The following is a 27,183-nucleotide window of genomic DNA, read 5'->3' as shown; positions in this document are numbered from 1 at the left end:
AAGGAAAAATTGGTATCGTAGTCATGCTAGTTGTGACCCCCCCACCAGGGGTGAGGATCTGATGTCCCTGGGGGACACACATGCACACAGGCAGACACATCCCACTGCAGGGGAGAGAAAACATTAAATCAATCTTCCCTCTTTCTCCCACCCCCTCTCCATTCCATTTACACCTCTGCTCCCCCATTTTCATCAACCACTCTTTTCTGCTCCCATCACCTAAGCTCCCCTCATCTTCTCCATCCTTTTCTGTTCTCTATGCATCCTTCCCCATCCCACCATTTGCGCACCACAGAAAAAGAAGCACCAGTAGGTCTGTTGGGTTCCTGAGTGTGACGCTTTGCTTTCCCTTTAGAACACAGTGAGAATAGTCACCCAACCCAGCGCCACACAGAGAAGCAGACCCCATTAACGATAAGATCTGATGAACATAAAACCAAGAGATCAAAATCCATTCAATTATTCAACCTACGGATTGGAAATTGGAGAGAGTGAGAACAGCGATGAGGAATTCAATGAGTGAGCGTGAGACTAGTAAAACTAAGTGAAGATTATTTTAAAACAGAGGCTGTGTGTGAGTGAGAAAAACAGAGGGTATTTTAGTAGGCCTCAGATACAATATCACGCTTAATGAGGGGGGAGTGATCTGGAGGAGTGTGTCAAGTATTATTAGTCGTATGTATGGGATACACACACCGTCCAAAGAAATGCTTACTTGCAGGGTCCTTCGACAATGCAAAACAATAAATATAAATAATACAAAACAAAAGTATATGGCTCAGAATAGAGATTTTAGTATACGTACAATACTGGAAGGCACAAATTCTAGTCCAATATTTACACGTGTTTTGGGGAACAGGGGATTGGGAGGCAAGTGTTTAAATTTTTCACTGCACTCTGAAGTCCAATAAATAATTGACAGTTGCAGAGAGGCTGAGCTGTACTATGGTAGGCGGCAGGGGATGGGCTGAGTGGGGCTGTCCTCAAATGCTGCTGCACAGGAGGATCCCTGTACACTATATCCCCCTCCTTGAATGACTACCTCATCTCTGTACGCAACACATCATTATCTGTAAGGACCATCAGTCGAGCAGTGAATTTCAAAACACAGATTCAACCAGACCATGGTGGTTTTCCAATGCCTTACAAAGAGGGGCACCTATTGGTAGACAGGGTAAAGAAGAAAAGAAAAAGAGCAAACATTAAATAGCTCTTTGATCACGGTGAAGTTATTATTTACACTTTGGATGATGTATCAATCCACCCAGCCATTTCAAAAGATACAGGCGTATTTCCTAATTTAATTGCCGGAGAGGAAGGAAACCACTCAGGGATTTCACCATGAGGCCAATGGTGACTAAACATTTAAAGAGTTTAATGAGTGTGATAGGAGAAAACTGAGGATGGCTCAACATTGCAGTTACTCCACAATACTAACCTAAATGACAGAGTGAAAAAGAAGTAACCCTGTACAGAACACAAATATTGTTTGCATTAAGGGACTAAAGTAAAAGTGCAAAAAAAATGTGTCAAAGAAATTAAGATTATGTCCTGAATACAAAGCGTTATGCTTCGGGAAACTCCAACAGAGTAACACTTCATATTTTCAAGGATAGTGATGTCTGCATCATGTTATGGGTATGCTGGTCATCAGTAAGGACTAGGGAGTGCTTTTGGGGGGGGATATATATATATATAGCTAAGCACAGGCAAAATCCTAGAGGAAAACATGGTTCAGTCTGCTTTCAAAAAGACACTGGGAGACAAATTCAGCTTTCAACACAAGGCCAAATATACACAGGAGTTGCTTACCAAGAGATATTGAATGTTCCTGAGTAGCCTAGTTACAGTTGACTATGTCAAGACTTGAAAATGGTTGGAATGATCAACTTGACAGAGCTTGGCGAATTTAAATAATAATGCACGAATATTGTACAATCCAAGCATGCAAAGCTCTTCGAGACTTACCCAGAAAAACTCAGCTGTAGCTGCTGCCAAAGGTGATTCTATCACGTATTGATTTAGGGGTGTGAATACTTATGTAATTTAATACATTTGCAAAAATAAAATAAAAACATGTTTAGTTGGTGTAGATTGTTGATAAAAAAAAAAAAAACAATTTAAGTCAATTTTGAATTCAGGCTTTAAACAGAAATGTCGAGTAAGTCTCAATGGGTGTGAATACTTTCAAGGCACTGTACATCCTAAAAACCAAAGTGTTCTTTTTGTTTTAATAGGGCTGTAGCAGTCCCTGAAATTGTATTGTAACCAATGCATCCATGAATTAAACTCAAATTCTGCCATTTTCAAATAGCTGTGCTGTAAACATTGTGTACATGCATTGAGATCACGCACACGTGTGTGTGTGTGTGTGTGTGTGGAGAGACCCAGCTAATGTAGCCATCTTCCAGAACAGGCTGTATAGAGTAGCCCAGAGCGAGCCAGGCAGAGTTGAAGGCACACAGAGCCATCCCATCGGGCCATGCGCCCTCTGAGCTTTAACTCTATTCGTACAAGATTGTAGGTGCGACTGTCCTCACTCATGAAACAATCTCACCTGGCATCCCAGAAGTAGGTGAAACATAGTTATACTACCAGTATAACTCCAGAGCCCTAACATAATGCCTGAAAACTAAATCACCACCAGCTTAACCAGGCCAATGTCCAGTGCTTCATGTCAAACAATTCCGATGATTGGATAAAGTTCTGTTACCACTCAAGTCTTATGAACGCAAACACATAACCATGGCTGGGTCACTACACATAATATGGCCCATTCAAACAAAAGTTCAGAATGGTAGTGGCAAACATGAAAAGATCACCTGATGTGTCGCTTGAGCAGCATGACAGGAAGCAATTATTAGTGACCCATCTGAGTCAAAGATCAGAGAAACTGGAATTACACAGACAGAGGGGATGCTGGAACGAGAGACGCTCTGAAGATCCATGAGAAACAGTCCTCGTGAAAACCGTAACCATTCCAGTGGTCTTTCTGTTCAAGAACAGGACACAAAAAAAAACACCACAGATCTTTCCAGCGGTCGTTAGTTTTCCTAAGGTTACCGACACCAAAGGGATTTTTCCACCACTGAATGGATGGTAAAATCTATTTTATGCCTTTGAGGACCTGAACAACAAAAAGCAAATTTGCCTTCAATGTTGTTTCTCTTGTTCCAAGTGGTCATTTCATTAAGAGACCAAGTTAAAGCCTGCTCCTTGAGCCTGACCAGGCCTGCTCCTTGAGCCTGACCATGTGTTTTGAAGTAGGAACTAAAACACTGGTGGGAGAAAGTAGTCTGTAGTTTCTAGTGACTTCCAGCATGTCGTTCCATTGATTAGACCACCACAGGGTCAGTGAGGGTACAATAACAGAGCTCAGTGGGGAAAGTTGCTTGTTAAAAAAGGTTAACAGCCTTTATCATTGCCAATATTCATGTGTGACCTACAGAATTTATGCATCAAATTTAAACTGCTTCGTCCAGGACATAGCTGGATAAATGAAGTCTTAGTTTAAATCAATTGAACCAAAGCAGAAGAGGGCAGGAAGGAATAAACTAAAGCATCATTGCAGGGCCTAACAGGGTTAGTGGCAGGCAGCCAGGATTATCCAACCATTGAAAGTCATATCTAACCCAGGAAGAGGGCTGTCTGTGGGGGTGGACTCGGTCAGCGATGGGCCTTGGCCGTCTCGCTGGAGGATCCATAGTCGGAAAAAATATCCACACGATGTTCAGATGACGCACATGCGTGCACACACACAGTGAATGATGGCTTGCTGTGGCAGAATGACCTTAATCCTGCCATGGGGCTGCTGGAAAAACGTGGGTTGTGTATTAAAAGGACTCCCCCACACACCTTTAATCGTGCGCACTTCTTAACAGACACACCAATTGCTCTGTGAAGGCAATAGAAAAAAAATACATACTTTTATTTATCAAAATGGATCCATTCCACAACAGAAATGTGAAGAATCTAACCTGAACAAAGACAGGAATGAAGATTAAAAAAATAAAAAAATAGCACAACAGTTGAGACAGACCTCCAGAAAACCCAATACATTCCAACATTCACAGCACATTTCTAGTTCACTAATAATGATCTAGCCTGCAGCTCATTCCGATGTAAAACATTAGCTACTAAACTCAAAGACAAGTAGATATTTTTTCAAAAGAGTGGATGGCACAGATGTTATTCACCAGTCTTATGCCGGCATCCAGTGCAGAAAGTTTTGGCCGGCAACAGCATACCTGTCATCTCTGTTACCATGGAGCTGGGCTGAGGGCTACTTATAATTGACACACTGGCATATAGGGTGGCCCGGTGAATTATTAAATTCAGGGGTGAGATGGTGAGACTGACTACAGCAACAGTAAAAGGCCAGGAGAGGAGGAGTGTGCACATCCAAAACATACAAGGGCACATCAGCCCTTTTAAAATGATGGACCGATGCAGTACACACATTTACAAAACTAACCTGAGCCTAAACACTGATTAAAAACCCTGACCATTGTCAGTCCAATGACGTGCCAGCTACTCTACCGGATGTGTGCGTGTGTGAGGGGCCGTGGCGAAAGTGTGTATAGCCTGGACTATGACACAGCCCTCCCAATAAGCCTCTCCAGTCACAGACTAAATGTGGAGGCTGGCAAAAAAGTACTGCCTTTGACACACAGCTGAACATTGGTGATAATAAGCTTTTACCCCCACCCCACCCCCAAACTAATGCTGCTTATGTAATGAGCTCGGCAATGACAGGGTCGCACGAGGAAATTCTGCCTGATTAGAGCGGTGTGTCAGAGAGAAAGAGAATGTGTCTGACAGCTTATAGTGCCTGTGACAGACAGCGAGAAATGAGGGAGCGTAACAGAGTGAAAAAAAGACTGGTAATACACCAAGCTGAGGACAACGGGGGTCATGTGGCCTAGAGGGGAAGAGCCATGTTGCCATCAGTGTTGTTTGGACAGGGTCAGAGAAAAGGGCCGATCAGAGCCTCAGACAGTCAGTCTCTCTACAGTACAGAACAGGGCTTCCTCTCCATCCACCATGGGAGGATTAGAGCCAATGGACAAGAGGGCAGCAGGCCTTAGAGAACCAAATTAGCCTGCTCCACTCCCACCCTCTCCACTGCTCTTCTGCTGAGCAGCAGCCGGGCACCTGGTGGACAGTTTACCCCATTTTGAACAATTCCAATGGTTCTAGGTGCTACTTCTGGTCCCTGGCGCACTGGGCAAGCCATATGCACCTATTTAGAACAGGACGGCGTAATGCACCCACCTCAAAGGGTTAAATACTGATGGGGGTGGGGACCCGAGTTCTGTAGCTGACTGAACCACTGATTGACAGGGGCAGATGATCCTGCCCATGGGGTTCTGTTGTTTCTCCATGGTGCTCAGCAGCCAGCTCATGTTTCTTTAATAAGACAACACCAGCAACAAAGCCCACTGTGCCACTGCCAATCCACCAGACAGTGGGGGTGCAGGAGCCAGATATCTGGATGTGTACAGCCGTACATCATAGCATGTTCCAGCTGGTGTTGACATCCTGAAGTTAACCTGTGAGTGTGTTTTGGTTAACATGGAATAACTGAGGCACCACGAAACCCAGTGATGAGGCCTTAGTTGGAGCTAAGAGAAAGCTATCTGTTCAGGGTCAGCTCAACTCTCAGGTAGGAGGATACTCGGACTACAAAGAGAATATGAACCATCTGAAAATCAGTCACAGGGGACACTCAGAGGTCTTGGACACCACTTCCAGGTCAGTCATCTTGAGACCAAGCTTGCGTCCAAATTACAGTACCATAAGATCTGGAAAGGTTTTCACCGTAGAGTCAGCATCTGTCAAGACCTTTCAGATGCTGAAGCCTGTATAACAAACAAGGGAGCAATTATTCAGTATGATTGCCTGTCCTCCTGGTCTGAGGGTTTCAGAGCACTACTGGGGCTTTAGGGACCTAAGCTGAACCGGAAGTTTAACTCGCCCCCTTGCCAATTTTATTGCCCGCTGCAGTGAAGCGGCACAGAGCCAGAGAGACAGGCTTGACGCAACAACACTGTCTAACACACACAATTAATGAACAGCCCAACTCTGTTGCCCCCAACCCCAGCTATTAGAGGTTTCAGCTAAATATTTCTCATGGTGATTACCCTGAATGGTCTTTATGAATTACCCAATAAAACTACCGGTAGTTGTGAAAAAAAACAATATATGTTAGAAGTATCGGAGCCTTGCACATCATTTTTAAAATTCTTCAAGCTGGTTGTTGATAATTGCTAGACATCCAAGTCTTGCAATAGATTCAAGCAGATTTAAGTCAAAACTGTAGCTAGGTCACTCAGGAACATTCAATGTTGTCTTGGTAAGCAACTTCAGTGTATATTTGGCCTTGTTTTAGGTTATTGTCCTGCTGAAAGGTGAATGTCTCCCAGCGTATGATGGAAAGCAGACTGAACTAGGTTTTCACCTGTCCTTAGCTCTATTCCATTTATTTTTATCCTAAAAAAAACCCTTAGTGCTTACCAATGACAAGCATACCCATCACATGATGCAGCCACCACGCTTGAAAATATGGAGAGTGGTACTCAGTAATGTTTTGTATTGTCCCCAAACATAACAGGACAAAGTGAATTGCTTTGCCAATTGCTTTTGCAGTATTACTTAAGTGCCTTATTGCAAACAGGATGAATGTCAAGAGGTGTGAATACTTTCCAAAGGCATTGTATGTTGTTACGTAAAATGACTTAATGAGCAGCAGTAGCCATAAGCAAAGCAACCCTTGCCCTCATACCAGGCCTGACAGCTGGAGACTCTTACACAGCACAATAGGGAGTGTGGAGGAAAATGCATTACATCATGTCTCGTGCTCTCAATGATGCCTCAAATTGTGGATTAACAGTCATTGTATTGCACTGTAACACTGAACACGACTGTAGGGTCTAGGCCTACTTTGAACACGATTGTGGCCCAGTCCTCTTCTATAGGGTTGTTTGAGTTTGTGCTTGAGGTAGGGCAGGCGAGTGGTCTGTGGGAGCCTGTGGTCAACAGGTGATGTGGAATGGAGGTTTGATAAATGATCTGTGAGAGGAGTTTGAGGGGTTTTGCAATGGAGAGGGTTAAAGGGATACAAGATTCTAGCATTTAAGCCCTTGCTCTTCTTACCCAGAGTCAGATGAACTTCTGGACTTCATTTTATGAATCCTAGCATGGACTTGTAGATGACCTGGAGCCAGTGGGTCTGGCGACGAACATGTAGAGAGGGCCAGCCGACTAGAGCGTACAGGTCGCAGTGGTGGGTGGTATAAGGTGTTTTAGTAACAAAACGGATGGCACTGTGATAAACTGCATCCAGTTTGCTGAGTAGAGTATTGGAAGCTATTTTGTAGATGACATCGCCAAAGTCGAGGATCGGTAGGATAGTCAGTTTTACTAGGGTAAGTTTGGCGGCGTGAGTGAAGGAGGCTTTGTTGCGGAATAGAAAGCCGACTCTAGATTTGATTTTTGATTGGAGATGTTTGATATGAGTCTGGAAGGAGAGTTTACAGTCTAGCCAGACACCTAGGTACTTATAGATGTCCACATATTCTAGGTCGGAACCATCCAGGGTGGTGATGCTAGTCGGGCGTGCGGGTGCAGGCAGCGAACAGTTGAAAAGCATGCATTTGGTTTTACTAGCGTTTAAGAGCAGTTGGAGGCCACAGAAGGAGTGTTGTATGGCGTTGAAGCGTGTTTGGAGGTTAGCTAGCAGTGTCCAAGGAAGGGCCGGAAGTATACAGAATGGTGTCGTCTGCGTAGAGGTGGATCAGAGAATCGCCCGCAGCAAGAGCAACATCATTGATATATACAGAGAAGAGTCGGCCCGAGAATTGAACCCTGTGGCACCCCCATAGAGACTGCCAGAGAACCGGACAGCATGCCCTCCGATTTGACACACTGAACTCTGTCTGCAAAGTAGTTGGTGAACCAGGCAAGGCAGTCATTAGAAAAACCGAGGCTACCGAGTCTGCCGATAAGAATATGGTGATTGACAGAGTCGAAAGCCTTGGCAAGGTCGATGAAGATGGCTGCACAGTACTGTCTTTTATCGATGGCGGTTATGATATCGTTTAGTACCTTGAGCGTGGCTGAGGTGCACCCGTGACCGGCTCGGAAACCAGATTGCACAGCGGAGAAGGTACGGTGGGATTCGAGATGGTCAGTGACCCGTTAGTTGACTTGGCTTTCGAAGACCTTTGATAGGCAGGGCAGGATGGATATAGGTCTGTAACAGTTTGGGTCCAGGGTGTCTCCCCCTTTGAAGAGGGGGATGACTGTGGCAGCTTTCCAATCCTTGGGGATCTCAGACGATATGAAAGAGAGGTTGAACAGGCTGGTAATAGGGGTTGCGACAATGACGGCGGATAGTTTCAGAAATAGAGGGTCCAGATTGTCAAGCCCAGCTGATTTGTACGGGTCCAGGTTTTGCAGCTCTTTCAGAACATCTGCTATCTGGATTTGGGTAAAGGAGAAGCTGGGGAGGCTTGGGTGAGTAGCTGCGGCTGTTGGCCGAGGTTGGAGTAGCCAGGAGGAAGGCATGGCCAGCCGTTGAGAAATGCTTGTTGAAGTTTTCGATAATGATGGATTTATCGGTGGTGACCGTGTTACCTAGCCTCAGTGCAGTGGGCAGCTGGGAGGAGGTGCTCTTGTTCTCCATGGACTTTAGTGTCCCAGAAATTTTTGGAGTTAGAGCTACAGGATGCAAATTTCTGCATGAAGAAGCTGGCCTTGGCTTTCCTGACTGACTGTGTGTATTCGTCCCTGACTTCCCTGAACAGTTCCATATCGCGGGGACTATTCAATGCTATTGCAGTCCGCCACAGGATGTTTTTGTGCTGGTCGAGGGCAGTCAGGTCTGGAGTGAACCAATGGCTATATCTGTTCTTAGTTCTACATTTTTTGAACAGAGCATGCTTATCTAAAATGGTGAGCAAGTTACTTTTAAAGAATGACCAGGCATCCTCAACTGACGGGATGAGGTCAATATCCTTCCAGGATACCCGGGCCAGGTCGATTAGAAAGGCCTGCTCGCAGAAGTGTTTTAGGGAGCGTTTTACAGTGATGAGGGGTGGTCGCTTGACTGCGGATCCGTAGCGGATACAGGCAATGATGCAGTGATCGCTGAGATCCTGGTTGAAGACAGCAGAGTTGTATTTGGAGGGCCAGTTGGTCAGGATGACGTCTATGAGGGTGCCCTTGTTTACAGATTTTGGGTTGTACCTGGTGGGTTCCTTGATGATTTGTGTGAGATTGAGGGCATCTAGCTTAGATTGTAGGACTGCCGGGGTGTTAAGCATATCCCAGTTTAGGTCACCTAACAGAACAAACTCTGAAGCTAGATGGGGGGGGGGGCGATCAATTCACAAATGGTGTCCAGGGCACAGCTGGGAGCTGAGGGGGGGGGGGGGGGGGGGGGTCGGTAGCAGGCGGCAATGGTGATAGACTTATTTCTGGAGAGAGTCATTTTTTTAATTAGTAGTTCGAACTGTTTTGGTATGGACCTGGAAAGTATGACATTACTTTGCAGGCTAACTCCTCCCCCTGTGGCAGTTCTATCTTGATGGAAAATGTTATAGTTGGGTATGGAAATCTCAGAATTTTTGGTGGCCTTCCTAAGCCAGGATTCAGACATGGCAAGGACATCAGGGTTAGCAGAGTGTGCTAAAGCAGTGAGTAAAACAAACTTAGGGAGGAGGCTTCTGATGTTGACATGCATGAAACCAAGGCTTTTTCGATCACAGAAGTCAACGAATGAGGGTGCCTGGGGGCATGCAGGGCCTGGGTTAACCTCCACATCACCCGCGGAACAGAGGAGGAGTAGTATGAGGGTGCGGATAAAGGCTATCGAAACTGGTCACCTAGAGCGTTGGGGACAAAGAATAAAATGAGCAGATTTCTGGGCATGGTGGAATATATTCAGGGCATAATGCGCAAACAGAGGTATGTTGGGGTGCGGGTACAGCGGAGGTAAGCCCAGGCACTGGGTGATGATAAGAGAGGTTGTATCTCTGGACATGCTGGTTGTAATGGGTGAGGTCACTGCATGTGTGGGAGGTGGGACAAAGGAGGTATCAGAGGTATGAAGAGTGGAACTAGGGGCTCCATTGTAAACTAAAACAATGATAACTAACCTGAACAATAGTATACAAGGCATATTGACATTTGAGAGAGACACAGCGAGGCATACAGTAATCGCATTTGTTGATTGGGAGAGCTAGCTAAAACAGCAGGTGAGACAACAGCTAATCAGCTAGCACAACAGCAGGTAAAATGGCGTTGACTAGGCAGAGAGGGTCGGATTAACTACACACAGAGCCTGAGTGCGGCTGGGGCCAACAGATGAAAACATAAACAAACAGAATAGAGTACCGTGATTAATGGACAGTCCAGCAGGCATCAGCTATGTAGCCAAGTTTACAGCAAGGATCCGGTGGAGTATTGGGCTCTTGACAAAAGTAAATTTGTGGAATTTATTTCCTTCTTAATGCGTTTGAGCCAATCAGTTGTGTTGTGACAAGGTAGCGGTGGCATACAGAAGATAGCCGTATTTGGTAAAAGACCAAGTCTTTATAATGGCAAGAACAGCTCAAATAAGCAAAGAGTAACGACAGTTCATCATTACTTTAAGACAATGTTCAGTATTGAGTGACCTTCATAAGTTTCTTCAAGTGCAGTCACAAAAATCATCAAGCACTATGATGAAACTGGCTCTCATGAAGACCACCACAGGAATGGAAGATCAGGGTTACCTCTGCTGCAGAGGATAAGTTAATTAGAGTTAGCAGCCTCAGAAATTGCAGCCCAAATAAATGCTTCAGAGTTCAAGTAACAGACACATCAACAGTTCAGAGGAGACTGAGTGAATCAGGACATGGTCAAATTTCTGCAAAGAAATCACTACTAAAAGGACACCAATAAGAAGATACATGCTTGGGCCAAGAAACGAGCGGTGGACATTAGACCGGTGGAAATCTGTCCTTTGGTCTGATGAGTCTAAATTTGAGATTTTTGGTTACAACCGCTGTGTCTTTGTGAGATACGGAGTATCTCTGCATGTGTGGTTCCCACCGTGAAGCATGAAGGGGGAGTGATGGTGTGGGGGTGCTTTGCTGGTGACATTGTCTGTAATTTATTTCCAATTCAAGGCACACTTAACCAGAATGGCTACCACAGCATTCTGCAGCGATACGCCATCCCATCTGGTTTGCGCTTAGTGGGACTTCCCAATTAGGATGAGTTGGACTGCAGAGTGAAGGAAAAGCAGCCAACAAGTGCTCAGCATGTGGGAACTCCTTCAAGACTGTTGGAAAAGCAATCCAGGTGAAGCTGGTTGAGAGAATTCCTAGAGTATGCAAAGCTGTCAAGGCAAAGGGTGGCTACTTTGAAGAATCTAAACTATATTTGGATTTGTTTAACACTTTTGGTTACTACATTTTTCCATATGTTTAATTTCATAGGGTTGTGATGTCTTCACTACAATGTAGAAAATAGTTTAAAAAAATAATAATAAAAAAACTTGAATGAGTAGGTGTCCAAACTTGACAGGTACTGTATCTAGACAAATTCTAATCATGTCCAATCAATTGAATTTACCACAGGTGGACTCCAAATCAAGTTGTAGAAACAGCGAGGATTATCAATGGAAGCAGGATGCACATGAGCTTAATTTTGAGTCTCATAGTAAAGGGTCTGAATACTTAAGGCATTTATTTTATATATCTCACACACACACACAGTTGAAGTCAGACGTTTACATGCACCTTAGCCAAATACATTTAAACTTAGTTTCACAATTCCTGACATTTAATGCTAGTAAAAATTCCGTTTTAGGTCGTGTAGGATCACCACTTTATTTTAATAATGTAAAATGTCAGAATAATAGTAGAGAGAATTATTTGTTTCATCACATTTCCAGTGGGTCAGAAGTTTGCATACTAATTAAGTGTATTTGGTAGCATTGCCTTTAAATTGTTTAACTTGGGTCAAATGTTTTGGGTAGCCTTCCACAAGCTTCCCACAATAAGTTAAGTGAATTTTGCCCATTCCTCCTGACAGAGCTGGTGTAACTGAGTCAGGTTTGTAGGCCTCCTTGCTCGCACACTTCTTTTTTTTTAAGGTCTGCTCACAAATGTTCTATGGGATTGAGGTCAGGGCTTTGTGATCGCCATTCCAATACCGTCACTTTGTTGTCCTTAAGCCATTTTGACACAACTTTGGAAGTCTGCTTGGGGTCATTGTCCATTTAGAAGACCCATTTGCGACCAAGCTTTAACTTCTCTAGGGTAGGGGGCAGCATTTGGAATTTAGGATGGAAAGCGTGCCCAAATTAAACTATCTTCTACTCAGGCCCAAAAGATAGGATATGCATATAATTAGTAGATTTGGATAGAAAACACTAAAAAGTCTCCAAAACTGTTAAAATAATGAGTATAACAGAACTGTTTTGGCTGGCGAAAACCTGAGAAAAATCCATTCAGGAAGTTAGACTTTTTTTTGTTGTAGTTTTCTATTCATGCCATTACAGTATTCATTGACTTAGGACTCAAATTGCAGTTCCTATGCCTTCCACTAGATGTCAGTCTTTAGAAATGGTTTCAGGCTTGTATTCTGAAAAATGAGGGAGTAAGAGCAATCTGAAGAGTGGACCCTGCCATGTCAGCGCTTATTCATGCGCGCAACCGAGAGAGTGCCTTTCTGGTTTACCTTTTATATTGACGTTATTGTCCGGTTGAAATATTATCGATTATTTAGGCTAAAAACAATCTGAGGATTGAATATAAACATAGTTTGACATGTTTCTATGAACTCCACGGATACAATTTGGATTTGTCGTCTGCATTTGAGCCTGTGGATTACTGAAGAAACCTGAGGTTTTCGGATATAAAGAGACACTATCGAACAAAAGGAACATTTATTGAATAACTGAATGTCTGAGTGCAAATATATGAAGATCAAAAGGTAAGTGATTAATTTTCTCTTTCTGACTTGTGTAACCCTTCTACTAGGCTGGTTACTGTTTGTAATGATTTGTCTGCTGGGCTATGTTCTCAAATAATTGTAAGGTATGCTTTCGCCGTAAAGCATTTTTTGAAATCTGACAGGTTGGATTCACAAGAAGTTAATCTTTAAACCTATGTAAAATAGTTGTCTTTTCTGAATTTTTAGAATGAGTATTTCTGTATTTGGCGCTCTGCAATCTCACTGGATGTTGGCCAGGTGGGACACTAGCGTCCCACAACCTCTCTAGGGTAACTTCCTGACTGATGTCTTGATGTTGCTTCAATATATCCACATCATTTTACTCCTCATGATGCCATCTATTTTGCGAAGTGCACTAGTCCCTCCTGCAGAAAAGCACCCCAACAACATGATGCTGCCACCCCTCATGATTCACGGTTGGGATGGTGGTGTTCGTCTTGCAAGCCTCCCCGTTTTTCCTCCAAACATAACGATGGTCATTAAAGGCCAAACAGTTCTATTTTTGTTTCATCAGACCAGAGGACATTTCTCCAAAAAGTACAATCTTTGTCCCCATGTGCATTTGCAAACCGTAGTCTGGTTCTTATGGCAGTTTTGGAGCAGTGGCTTCTTCCTTGCTGAGCGGCCTTTCAGGTCATGTCGTAATAGGAATAATTTCACTGTGGATATAGGTACTTTTGTGCTTGTTTCCTCCAGCATCTTCACAAGGTCCTTTGCTGTTCTGGGATTGATTAGCACTATACGCACCAATGTACGTTCATCTCTAGGAGACAGAACGCGTCTCCTTCCTGAGCGGTATGACGGCTGCGTGGTCCCATGGTGTTTATACTTGCGTACTATTGTTTGTACAGATGAACGTGGTACCTTCAGGCATTTGGAAATTGCTCCCAAGGATGAACCAGACTTGAACCAGTCTACCATTTTTTCCTTTTTCCTGAGGTCTTGGCTGATTTTGTTTTCCCATTATGTCAAGCAAAGAGGCACTGAGTTTGAAGGTAAGCCTTGACATACATCCACAGGTACATCTCCAATTGCCTCAAATGATGTCAATTAGCCTATCAGAAGATTCTAAAGCCATGACATAATTTTCTGGAATTTTCCAAGCTGTTTAAAGGCACAGTCAATTTAGAGTGTTTAAACATCTGACCCACTGGAATTGTGATACAGTGAACTTTAGTTAAATAATCTGTCAGTAAACAATTGTTGGAAAAATGACTTGTCATGCACAAAGTAGATTTCCTAACCGACTTGCAGAAACTATAGTTTGTTAACAAGAAGTGTGTGGAGTGGTTGAAAAACGAGTTAATGACACCAACCTAAGTGTATATAAACTTCCCACTTCAACTGTGTGTATTACATTTCTAAAAACCTGTTTTCGCTTTGTTATTGTGGGGTATTGTGTGTAGATTGCGGAGGATTATATATATTTTTTAATCCATTTTAGAATAAGGCTGTAATGTAACAAAAAGTGGAAAAAGTCAAGGGGTCTGAATACTTCCAAGGCGATGTACATGTATAACCTTTGTGGTAAAAACTCTGGACTGCAGGATCTGACAGTAGCTGTCAGAGAGAACGACTCCAGGTCTGTGATATGGTTGGCCCACTAAGGAAACTTCTGTCAGTGACTAGGCCTACCATTTCTTTACACCTGCTAGGCTTTGTCAGTGTGAGTTTCACCATTTCATACAAATGACAAGGACTAACTCTGTCATGAACTAGTCAAGGCCTTTCCTACAGTTCACACACTGCCTTTGTGCCTTGGTCACAGTTCACACATTCTAGCTACAGCTACCCCCGAGCATAGCCTGGTCCTGTATGTGCTTTAGGTACTGTATGTTCTTTAGCCAACAGGACACCTGTAACGGGCTTGGCCCACTTCACCATGGCTCTGCGACAAAGGAGCTCTGACATGCTGGAGGACACAGCCACTGACGAGGCCCTGTTAGAGCCATTGTGTACCGCTCTCACTGCCCCATGGGCTGTGACCAATAACAAACTTGGAAAAATGAAACAAAGTTGTCTAACTTGTAAATTGCTTTCATAACTTGCAGTGCACACACACTACACAAACCACTAAGTACCTTACTATATTTGTTTTCAATTAAAAATGGTCAAAAAACAAAAATAGCTTCTTAGCAAAAGAGCAATTTCTCAAGCAAGAATTTGCCTAGGAATGGAAAACTACAAATAGCCGTTATTGGCAGAGAGGTTTAGAACTCTTTCTTATTGGTCAATTAACAAATGTACCACCTGGTGGTCGCCAGGCAGGCCAAAACTCCATCCCACCAAAACATTTAATGCCGCCTTTTCAAACTGCTTACACTAAAAGGGCATTATCATTTTCACACTATTATTCCAACAGTGTATTTATATACATGTTCACACTTTGAAGGCACTGGGCCTTTAACAATAGGTCTCAATCCAAAACAGGAAGTCTAGACTTTTGGTCAGAGTATGCTCAACGCCCAGTAGAACTGGTTACAGAAGGGTGTGCAGTTACTGTCCTTATCTCAGTGAGAGCAAGTTTCATTCCGCTGCCATGGTGTCAGCACAATCACGGCATTCAGAAGCACAACAGCAGATTTTATCTGCAGAGCAGCGTGCACCCTGCCAAATACCAGCGCACACTCAACCCTGTATGTGTGCAAGACCTGATTATACACCATCTTAAAACAGAACTGACCTAGTGTGAGTCAGAACCAAAGAACTTCCAAGAGTAAGTGACAGACCTTGATGATTAGTAGCCGAGTAAGAGTCCGACAACAAATTAGACTTTACAATTTACATACATTAACATGTAGGATGCGTGTGTGTGCGCCTCAGGTACACATACATGTGCGTGAGACAATGGAATTTCTCCCTTATCAGCACCCGTCCCTCTGCCACCTGTGTGTTGCCAGGGCAGACAGAGAAAGTGATGTAGATAGAAAGAGGCAGAGACTGAGTAAGTGAGACAAGCCTGAGAGAAGAGAGCAAGAGAAAGCCGGTAGCAGAGAGAAAGAGCAAGAGAGAGTAAGTGAGGGGGAAAAAGACCAACAGGGAGAGAGATAGCACAGGACCAGATTAAACTTCCAGGCAGAAGGGCCACATGACCGACAGAGGGAGGGAAACAGTGGAAAATCACTGAGACGTTCCCCTCTTTCTATCCCAAACAAGAAACGCTCCAGCAACATTCGCATAGCACCACAGAATACACTGAACAACACAGGGCTGGCACCACCCACGTGCCCGGTTGAGGGCCAAATGTGCACACTGATTAACGTGCACAGTAGCTGAGCCTACCATGCACTGCTGTTGAGGGTGAATGAGGCGTCGGGGTGACGGCAGGGTAGAGGGCATTATTTTCTCATTAAACTCTAGAGGCTTGTCTGGGCCCTTCAGACAGTGAGCTGTAAAACAGGCCCTTTATAGGCCATCCGGGCACTTTCATCCCTAGTATCCAGCATTACTGTAAATGCTGCTGAATCTAACTTAGCTAGTAGACTGTATTGCAGCACAGTCTAAGTGGATCCATGTTCAATGTCACATGCCTGTCCATAATTAGATTACACAGAGACACCCATCCACATTAGGTGCTATATCCCTCAAACTCCACTCTGGACCTGGAAGCCAGTTCCACTGCATGTTTTCCCATTGCGCCCCGCTAACCAGGAACTGATTTAGACCTGGGACTCCAGGTGTGTGCAGTTAATAATAAAGTACAACAGAAAACCAGCAGGCGCCGGACCTCGTAGGGTAAGAGTTCAGCACCGCTGTCCTATAGGATGCATGCAACACTACCATTTCCAATGACTTAATGCACCAACATGTGACTCAATCAACGGGGCCACCTCAAGCTCTAATCAATGCTTCTAATAAATTAGGCTAAAAGTCCTAGGGAAGAACCAGAAAGCATCAGTGTTCTGATGAAAACCATTGAGCAGGGCAGCATTTCTGTCAACAATGCCATTTATGAGGAACAATCTGTTAAAACCGACAATACAATAGGCCTACATAGAGAACTGAGGAAGAAAATGGTAGTGGGAAAATGGAACCTTGAATGGTGGTTTGTGTTTTTATAGCAAACTGCCCACTAGAGGGAGTGTTTGCACACATCTATGGGAAAACAGTACGCTATAGAATGAATGATTTACTGTTCCACATCCGGTGTCCAATTATGGGTCATACTTTGCTTGTTTGAGTAGATATTGGCTTCCTCTATTCCATGAGCACCTATATGGCATCATCATCCCAGTGAAAAGATGAATCTGTCTCTCAGGGCCAAGCGTGTCATTGCTTGAACAATGCTGAATGTCCCTTCTCTGAATAGGAGGGAGACATACAGCTGCACTCCTGAGATTTCACTTCTGGGCTAACTTTTCATGATCCCATGAGGTAGGCCAAGCAAGCAACATTATCTCACTCTCACACCTGAAAGAGCTTCATCAAGGCCACAGGGCCACCACACCGCTCCCAGCATGCATCAGCACATTTCAGCTGCTTCCTGTCAGCAGCCCTCCTGTTGAACAGCAGGGGATTTACCCCTCATCTACATACTGCTGGGACAAAACTCACAAGCACTCTACCCTATACTGTCTGACTGCTTAAATACAGCCCAATATGGAAATTCTTCTTTTAGGGTTATGAAATTTTTTTCACATATAGGCTATCCAGCACACAGGCACATTTGTATTGTTATATGGGTTTGTTTGGGTCTGCACTAGGGACACTAGGTCCATGAGGAGCCTAGTCATGGTTACTTACGGTACTTACGGTCATTCATTTAAAACCACGCTTCCTGTGAGCGAGAGAAGTAGTGAAGTCTGCAGCACGGGATTGAGGTCAGAAATAATTTGTATGTGATTTTCCAGTGTCTAACACACTTAGATCAGTTAGGGTCTTGTTGAAACAAGGAGAGACTAAGAATAGAGTCAGTGTAGCCTACAAAGGCCTCTTGGTCAATGGCAGTGACAAATGCTTGTCAATCCTACAGACCTCTTATAACCATTTAAAATTTAGTGGAAACCCATTTACAACTTAGTAGATTCCCATTCCCTATAGTAGTCTAGCTGATTGACAGCTCCCCGTAGACATCACCATTATGCTGTCATGAAGTGTGAACATTCACTGACAGCATAAGAGAGAGGACTGTGAGAGCCATGCATCAGCCCTCTAATGGAAATCACTCGGTGAAACCAACCAGTCGAGTAGGACACCCATCAGAGTGAGCCAGAAGACTCACTCACAGAGGCATGTTGATACTTAATGTGATGTTTCATAGCAGGCCTTTAGGAAAAATAGACTGGGAAGTTTCAATGCACTTCAATCTATAGTTGTCCAAATTAAACCCTTAGCTGCATTACTATAACAAATGTTTTAAATGTATTAAAAGTTTGAGCAGATCGAATAGGTCTTCTTATTCACAACAAACTGCAGTGAAGTGCTTGAGCATCAGGACACTATGGTCAAAAAAAAGAGGTAAAGCATCTTACCTGAAGTTCACACCAGGCAACTTCCACCCAGGTGTCAGTATCCAGACCTTTATAGACAGTCTTGAAGGACCCTCTCCCGAGCTCGATATCGAACTTGAGAAACCGTCCCCCAGGGGACGTGGAAACAGCTTTCATCTCAGCCTCTTCCTCCTCGCTAGCAGTTCTGACAGTGTTTTTACTGCCGTCGGTGGATGTAACATTCAATTTATCCACAGTCTTCTCCTTCTCATCAGCGCTGGCGCTCTCTGTGGCGCTGTCCTTCTTCCCCCCTTGACTCTCGGGACTGGAGCTCTCCTGTGGCCCCAACCGAGCCCCCCGTGTCCTGTCAACTATCGTGCGCAGGCTTACGTTGAGGATTTTACTCCGGTTGTCACATTCTGGCACCTCAAAGGCCTGGTCATCAGAGTCTGAGAACCACAAACTTCTCCTGATGAATCTTTGGCGCACAATCCGCTGATAATTCGATGGAGGATATGCACTTGGGTCGCTCCCACCTCTCACGACCGTCGAAGTGTCCATATTAGTGACGTTTCCGTCTCTGATAGTCTCATACATATTTATGTTGAGTTCACATTGTGAATTGGGAAGAGATGGGTATTTAAATCCATCGGGCTCAGCACCCGATTCCATGGAGATTTAATTGTTGAGTCACTGACGTTTCCAGATGATTGCCATGGCTATTCCCAAAGTGAAGATGGAGTGGGGGCCGAATATCTGCAGCACACACCCGGTGACAATTCAGCATGGGGGTATCAACGGAACGATGTCAGTGTGCACATCAATCTAAACAGAAGCACAAAAAAAAAATTTAAGAGAGTGTTGAAAGATTTAAAAGGAGTGGAAGACGAAAACATTAACATGGACTTGCAAAGTTCATTTCTCAAACTATATAAACCTCTAAACCAAAACAACAAGATTTGCTTCCTGGCTCAGTCATACTGACATTGGAATAACTAGTAAAAGTTTGAGAAATTAAAAATGCCAGAGGAAAGATGACACTGAAAAACAAATGGTTGTAAAAGCTGGCTGAAAAGTTGCATCTAGCCAGATAGCTATTTAATGAATGTAAACTACAGCATTTAGCAGGTGAACATAAAATAAAGAGCTAGCTAGCATTTGGATAAATAAACAACCTGGACTTAAGGGTAGATGTAACATAGTAGACAAATCTGGGCCACTACAATTTGTATGATATGTTACATATTAACATTTGTGGATGTCCATCATCCATTTCATATGATGTTAAGAATTTGCAATATGTATGATCTAATACAAATTAGTTGTGGCTAACTTTAGCTAGGTGGCTAACTAGCAGTTATAGTTAAAGGGTTAGGGGACGGTCTAGTAGTTGCAAAGTATCAAGAAAAAAAAAAGTAAAGTAGTTTCAAGCTGCAAATTAGTAAACATTCTAAAGTAGTCTGTGACCACGTTTACATGCACACCAATATCCTATTATTATACTCAAGTATTTACAATAACTCAAAAGCTTGTATCCCGGTTATGAAAAACCTGGATAAGATGCATGGGATATGCTGATCTACGACCGGATACTGTGGCATGTAAACATCTTATCCCGTTTACTGTTGTTTTTAAAAAGGTCTGCGCAGGCTCAGTTTCCCATATCGTGGGGTGTTGTGTGAAGTCCATAATTTGCCTACTATAATTAATTTACGTTATGTTTCTGCTTATCATTTCTGACATGTCGTATGCCATATTATAATTTCCGACATTTGGTAGGCCATTTGTCTGTCAACTATAGTTTGATACATGCAGCTTCTGTCATAACTTCTTGCCCCAGTAGACTAAATTAAGTGCTCACCAGAATAAGGTCATAAGGTCTTAAGTCAATAGAATGAATGCATTGGAAATCTTGTTAACACTTGTAAAATTGTCTGTTTTGTTTAGGGAACAGGGAGAAAAAGGCAATAAGTCCAAAACAATGGTAAAATTAATCCTGTGCAAAACGTCAGTTTCACCGGTTAAGGAAATTAAAATCTGTGAAAAACGACAACACGTTTCTGATAAGACCTCAGTTTGTCTTGGTTGCATATTTTGATTGGTTGAAACATGAGAAAGTATTCCGACCCCTTTCCACATTGTTACGTTGCAGCCTTATTCTAGAATGGATTAAATACATGTTTTTCCTTCTTAATCTACACACATAATGACAAAGCAAAAACAGGTTGAAATTTTTGCTAATTTGTTACAAATAAAAAACAGAAATACCTTATTTAGATAACTATTCAGAGCCTTTGCTATGGAGACTTTAAATTTAGCTCTGGTGCATCCCGCTTCCAATGAGCATCCTTGAGCTGTTTCTACAACTTGAGTGGAGTCCACCTGTGGTAAATTAAACTGATTGGACATGATTTGGAGAGGCTCACACCCGTCTGTCTACATAAGGTCCCACAGTTGACAGTTCATGGCAGAACAAAAACCAAACCACGAGGTTGAAGGAGTTGTCCGTAGAGCTCTAAGACAAGATTGTGTCGAAGGAAAATATCTGGGGAAGGGTACCAAAACATAACTGCAGCATTGAAGGTCCCCAAGAACAGTGGCCGCCATCATTCTCAAATGGAAGAAGTTTGGAACAGCCAAGACTTCCTTCAGCTGGTCACCCATCCAAACTGAGCAATCGGGGGAGAAGGGCCTTGGTCAGGGAAGTGACGAAGAACCCGATCGTCAGTCTGACAGAGCTCTAGAGTCCCTCTGGGGAGATGGGAGAACCTTCGAATGACAACCATCTCTGAAGCACTCCACCAGTCAGGCCTTTATGGTAGAGTGGCTAGAAGGAAGCCACATTACAGCCTGCATGTAGTTTTCCAAAAGGCACCTAAAGGACTGAGACCATGAGAAACAAGATTATCTGGTCTGATGAAACCAAGATTGAACTCTTTGGCCTGAATGCCAAGCGTCACATCTGGAGGAAACCTGGCACCATCCCTACGGTGAAGCATGGTGGTGGCAGCATCATGCTATGGGGATGTTTTTCAGAGGCAGGGACTGGGAAACTAGCCAGGACTGAGGGAAAGATTAACAGAGCAAAATACTTAGATCCTTGATAAAAACCTGCACCAGAGCGCTCAGGACCTCCGACTGGGGAAAAGGTTCACCTTCCACAGGACAATGACCATGAAAATAGCTGTGCAGCGACACTCCCCATCCAAACCTAAGAGTTTGAGAGGATCTGCAGAGAAGAATGGGAGAAACTCCCCAAATACAGGTGTGCCAAGCCTGTAGCGTCATACCCGCGAAGAATCAAGGCTGTAATCGCTGCCAAAGGTGCCTCAAAAAGTATAGAGTAAATGTTGTTTTTTTTACACATTTTCTATACCCATTTTGTTTTTTAACTAGGCAAGTCAGTTAAGAACAAATTCTTATTTTCAATGACGGCCTAGGAACAGTGGGTTAACTGCCTGTTCAGCGGAAGAACGAGAGATTTGTACCTTGTCAGCTCGGGGGTTTGAACTTGCAACCTTCTGGTTACTAGTCCAACGCTCAACCACTAGGCTATCCTGCCACTTTGTCATTATGGGGTATTGTGTAGATTGTTTTCCTCATCAATGTAATACCTTTTAGAATAAGGCTGTAACATAACAAACATTTTGAAAAAGTCAAGGGGTCTGAATACTTTCCCAAATGCACTGTACATACCACACAAGGGTTTCTTTATTTTTTACATCGTAGAATAATAATTAAGACAAACTATGATATCATGTAGTAACCAAGTGTTAGAATGCCAAGAGTGTGCAAAGCGCTCAACCAGCTTCATGAGATAGTCACCTGGAATGCATTTCAATTAACAGGTGTGCCTTGTTTAAAAGTTAATTTGTGGAATTCCTTTCCTTCGTAATGCATTTGAGCCAAATCAGTTGTGTTGTGACAAGGTAGAGGTGGTATACAGAAGATATCCCTATTTGGTGAAGGACCAAGTCCATATTAAGGCAAGAACAGCTCAAATAAGCAAAAAGCAAAGGACAGTCCATTATTACCTTAAGACATGAAGGTCAGTCAATCCAGAACATTAAGAACTTTGAAAGTGTCTTCAAGTGCAGTCGCAAAAACCATCAAGCGCTATGATGAAACTGACTCTCATGAGGACCGCCACAGGAAATGAAGACCCAGAGTTACCTCTGCTACAGAGGATAAGTTCATGCGAGTTACCAGCCTCAGAAATTGCAGCACAAATAAAATGCCTCAGAGTTCAAGTAACACATAGATCTCAACATCAACTGTTCAGAGGAGACAGCATGAAACAGGCTTTCATGGTCGAATTGTTGCAAAGTAACCACCACTAAAGGACACCAATAAGAGACATGCTTGGGCCAAGAAACACGCACAACGGACATTAGACTGGTGGAAATTGGTCCTTTGGTCTCAGTCCAAATTTGAGATTTTTGGTTCCAACCGCCATGTCTTTCTGAGCCGCAGAGTAGGTGAACGGATGATCTCTGCATGTGTGGTTCCCACCATGAAGCATGGAGGTGGTGTGATGGTGCTTTGCTGGCGACACGGTCTGATTTATTTAGAATTCAAGGCACACTTAACCAGCATGGCTACCACAGCGATACGCCATCCCATCTGGTTTGCGCTTAGTGAGACTATCATTTGTTTTTCAACAGGACAATGACCCAACACACCTCCAGGCTGTGTAAGGGCTATTTGACCAAGAGGAGAGTGATGGAATGCTGCATCAGATGACTTAGCCTCCACAATCAGCCTCCAGTCACCCAACCTCAATCCAATTGAGATGGTTTGGGATGAGTTGGACCGTAGAGTGAAGGAAAAGCAGCCAAGCACTCAGCATGTGACAATTGAGAGAATGCCAAGAGTGTGCAAAGCTGTCAAGGCAAAGGGTGGCTACTTTGAATCTAAAATATATTTATGTGTTTAACACTTTTGGTTGCTACATGATTCCATGTGTGTTATTTAATAGCTTTGATGTCTTTACTATTATTCTACAATGGGGGGAGGGGGAGGGGCCTTGAATGAGCACATGTCCAAACTGGACACCCACATAATGGTCTGGGGCTGTTTTTCATGGTTAGGGAAATCTTAACGCTACAGCATAATGACATTCTAGACAAGTCTGTGCTTTCAACTTTGTGGCAACAGATTAGTGAAGCTCTTTCCTGTTTCAGCATGACAATGCCCCCATGCACAAAGCAAGGTCCATACAGAAATGGTTTGTCGAGATCGGTGTGGAAGAACTTGACTGGCCTGCAGAGCCCTGACCTCAACCCCATCAAACACCTTTGGGATGAATTGGAACGCTGACCACGGGCCAAGCCTAATCGCCCAACATCAGTGCCTGACCTCATTAATGCTTGTGGCTGAATGGAAGCAAGTCATCACAGCAATGCTACAATATCTAGTGGAAAACCTTCACAGAAGAGCAAAGGCTGTTATAGCAGCAAGGAGGGGGGGGGGGGGGGGACTTCATATTAATGTTCATTATTTTGGAATGAGATGTTCAATGAGCAGGTGTCCACATACTTCTGGTCATGTGCTGTACTGTCTGCTTGCATAACAGTGTCAAAGATACACACATTACACACGCATTCTCTCAAGAGACGCTGAAAGAAATTACTCCACTCCTGTGGAGTCAAAATTAACTAGTATAATTTCACTGCAAGAAATGCGTAGTTGTGCAGGAATTATATTACATGTGAGAGGCTGTAGTCCTACAGTCAGTGTCCATATTTCAGTTACTATTTCTATTTAACCTTATTAACTTAAAATTAGGAATATTCTGTTTATTCATGGATACAGGGACACTCATGAGCAGAATATCAAAGGTGCATTTAAACATATGATCCCGAATAATACCTTAAGTGGGATATGAGCTACTCTCCAGAATAGTGTACACATGTAAACGTGGTCTGTGAGGAGAGTCGAACACGCAAACTATGGGATGCTAGACATTTGTTATAAGCCCACCTGTCCAACCACCCTTCCCTTCATTTTTTGGCTTAAGTAGCCCATCTTATGTAACCATACCAAACACCACATCACACAAATTGTGTTCGGGGTTTTCGTTTACCATGTTACGTGTAGTCTTAGAGACCAGGCTTAAATAAAATGTAGCCTGATAAGATTCACATCAGCAAGAGCTTGTGAAATAATTGACAATGTGATCTGGTTAGTTATGTTTCCTCAACACCCACTCAAAATGTTATTACATTAGTGGTGATTTGTTTGGAGCCTAACGTAACTCGTTTGAGCAGGCAAGGAAGCTGGCTGATGATGCTAGCTAGCCGGATGATGCTAGCCCCGAATGAAACAACGTTGAACCCAATGACAGTATATAGGAAGGTTGAACCACGACGAGACAGCAAAACGAGAACAGTTTATCGGTTTATCCACAATTGCTTATTTTCGTTCCATATAGCTGTTAGGTCCAAGCTGTAAATAATTATAAACGAGAAAACTGTTGCCAATTCGGACGGAATGTCACCAACCTTGCTTCCCGGCCTCGACTCATCCGATGTGGGAAATACGCGTGCCGTTGATCTTTCTGCAGCTTACCTGCGCGAGTGTCTGTCACACGACTTTCAGAGGCGATGAATCTTCAAGAGTTGTAATGCTGATGTCCATAGTGTCCGGGTAAATGTCCTCTGTATTTAACTTGAAACGTTAATAGGTCGTCAGTGTTTCCCATCACAAAATAAATCAGCCCGGTAAATGCAACTACTGTCTACTGCTGCGAGGTCCCCTTTTTACAGGTTCCACGCCCATAGTAATGACTGCAGGGCCACCCAATTAAAGCGCACGTTTAGCTTGCGACAACAGAGGAGGCGATACGTGTTGACCCAGCCCATTTGCTTTGTCCACCAGTGAAACGGTATATCCCGCAACAACAACAACAAAAATACCCACATTGGCTATGGAAGTTGTTCAAAAACGCTACTTCTTTAGACGTTTTTATTTTATTTAACCCTTATTTTGCCCTTAACCAACACAAAACATCCTATGGCGTTCTGCATTAGCATCGAACAGCCCCCGTGATATGCAGCTTTTCAGGGAAGCTAGAAACCATTATACACAGGCAGTTAGAAAAGCCAAGGCTAGCTTTTTCAAGCAGAAATTTGCTTCCTGAAACACTAACTCAAAGTTCTGGGACACTGTAAAGTCCATGTATAAGAACACCTCCTCCCAGCTGCTCACTGCACTGAAGATAGGAAACACTGTCACCACTGATAAATCCACTATAATTGAGAATTTCAATAAGCATTTTTCTACGACTGGCCATGCTTTCCACCTGGCTACCCCTACCCCGGTCAACAGCACTGCACCCCCCACAGCAACTCGCCCCAGCCTTCCCCATTTCTCCTTCTCCCAAATCCAGTCAGCTGATGTTCTGAAAGAGCTGCAAAATCTGGACCCCTACAAATCAGCCGGGCTAGACAATCTGGACCCTTTCTTTCTAAAATTATCTGCCGAAATTGTTGCCACCCCTATTACTAGCCTGTTCAACCTCTCTTTCGTGTCGTCTGAGATTCCCAAAGATTGGAAAGCAGCTGCGGTCATCCCCCTATTCAAAGGGGGGGACACTCTTGACCCAAACTGCTACAGACCTATATCTATCCCACCATTTCGAATCTCACCATACCTTCTCTGCTCTGCAATCTGGTTTCAGAGCTGGTCATGGGTGCACCTCAGCCACGCACAAGGTCCTAAACGATATCTTAACCGCCATCGATAAGAAACATTGCTGTGCAGCCTTATTCATTGATCTGGCCAAGGCTTTTGACTCTGTCAATCACCACATCCTCATCGGCAGACTCGACAGCCTTGGTTTCTCAAATGATTGCCTCGCCTGGTTCACCAAGTACTTCTCTGATAGAGTTCAGTGTGTCAAATCGGAGGGTCTGCTGTCCGGACCTCTGGCAGTCTCGATGGGGGTGCCACAGGGTTCAATTCTTGGACCGACTCTCTTCTCTATATACATCAATGCTGGTGAGTCTCTGATCCACCTCTACGCAGACGACACCATTCTGTATACTTCTGGCCCTTCTTTGGACACTGTGTTAACAACCCTCCAGGCAAGCTTCAATGCCATACAACTCTCCTTCTGTGGCCTTCAATTGCTCTTAAATACAAGTAAAACTAAATGCATGCTCTTCAACCGATCGCTGCCTGCACCTTCCCGCCTGTCCAACATCACTACTCTGGACGGCTCTGACTTAGAATACGTGGACAACTACAAATACCTAGGTGTCTGGTTAGACTGTAAACTCTCCTTCCAGACCCACATCAAACATCTCCAATCCAAAGTTAAATCTAGAATTGGCTTCCTATTTCGCAACAAAGCATCCTTCACTCATGCTGCCAAACATACCCTTGTAAAACTGACCATCCTACCAATCCTCGACTTCGGCGATGTAATTTACAAAATAGCCTCCAATACCCTACTCAACAAATTGGATGCAGTCTATCACAGTGCCATCCGTTTTGTCACCAAAACCCCCTATACTACCCACCCTTGCGACCTGTACACTCTCGTTAGCTGGCCCTCTCTTCATACTCGTCGCCAAACCCACTGGCTCCATGTCATCTACAAGACCCTGCTAGGTTAAAGTCCCCCCTTATCTCAGCTCGCTGGTCACCATAGCATCACCCACCTGTAGCCGGCGCTCCAGCAGGTATATCTCTCTGGTCACCCCCAAAACCAATTCTTTCTTTGGCCGCCTCTCCTACCAGT

General features: G+C 43.8%; 1 protein-coding gene across 1 annotated transcript in view; it reads right to left on the bottom strand.

Annotated features, from left to right (window-relative positions):
- LOC139368808 (serine/threonine-protein kinase WNK2-like) overlaps positions 1 to 25,149 on the bottom strand; it is a 65,758-nt gene extending 40,609 nt beyond the window's left edge. The window contains 2 exon segments of the mRNA XM_071108177.1: positions 18,480 to 19,262; positions 24,941 to 25,149. Coding sequence (XP_070964278.1) covers positions 18,480 to 19,109 — 630 coding nt within the window. The 5' untranslated portion in view covers positions 19,110 to 19,262; positions 24,941 to 25,149.
- Positions 25,150 to 27,183: the final 2,034 nt, after the last annotated feature.

Source organism: Oncorhynchus clarkii, chromosome 16 (assembly GCF_045791955.1).
Source record: "Oncorhynchus clarkii lewisi isolate Uvic-CL-2024 chromosome 16, UVic_Ocla_1.0, whole genome shotgun sequence".
In the NCBI taxonomy this organism is placed as follows: domain Eukaryota; kingdom Metazoa; phylum Chordata; class Actinopteri; order Salmoniformes; family Salmonidae; genus Oncorhynchus; species Oncorhynchus clarkii.
The sequence above is the reverse complement of the archived record's forward strand: the minus strand, read 5'-3'. Positions and strand labels throughout refer to the sequence as shown.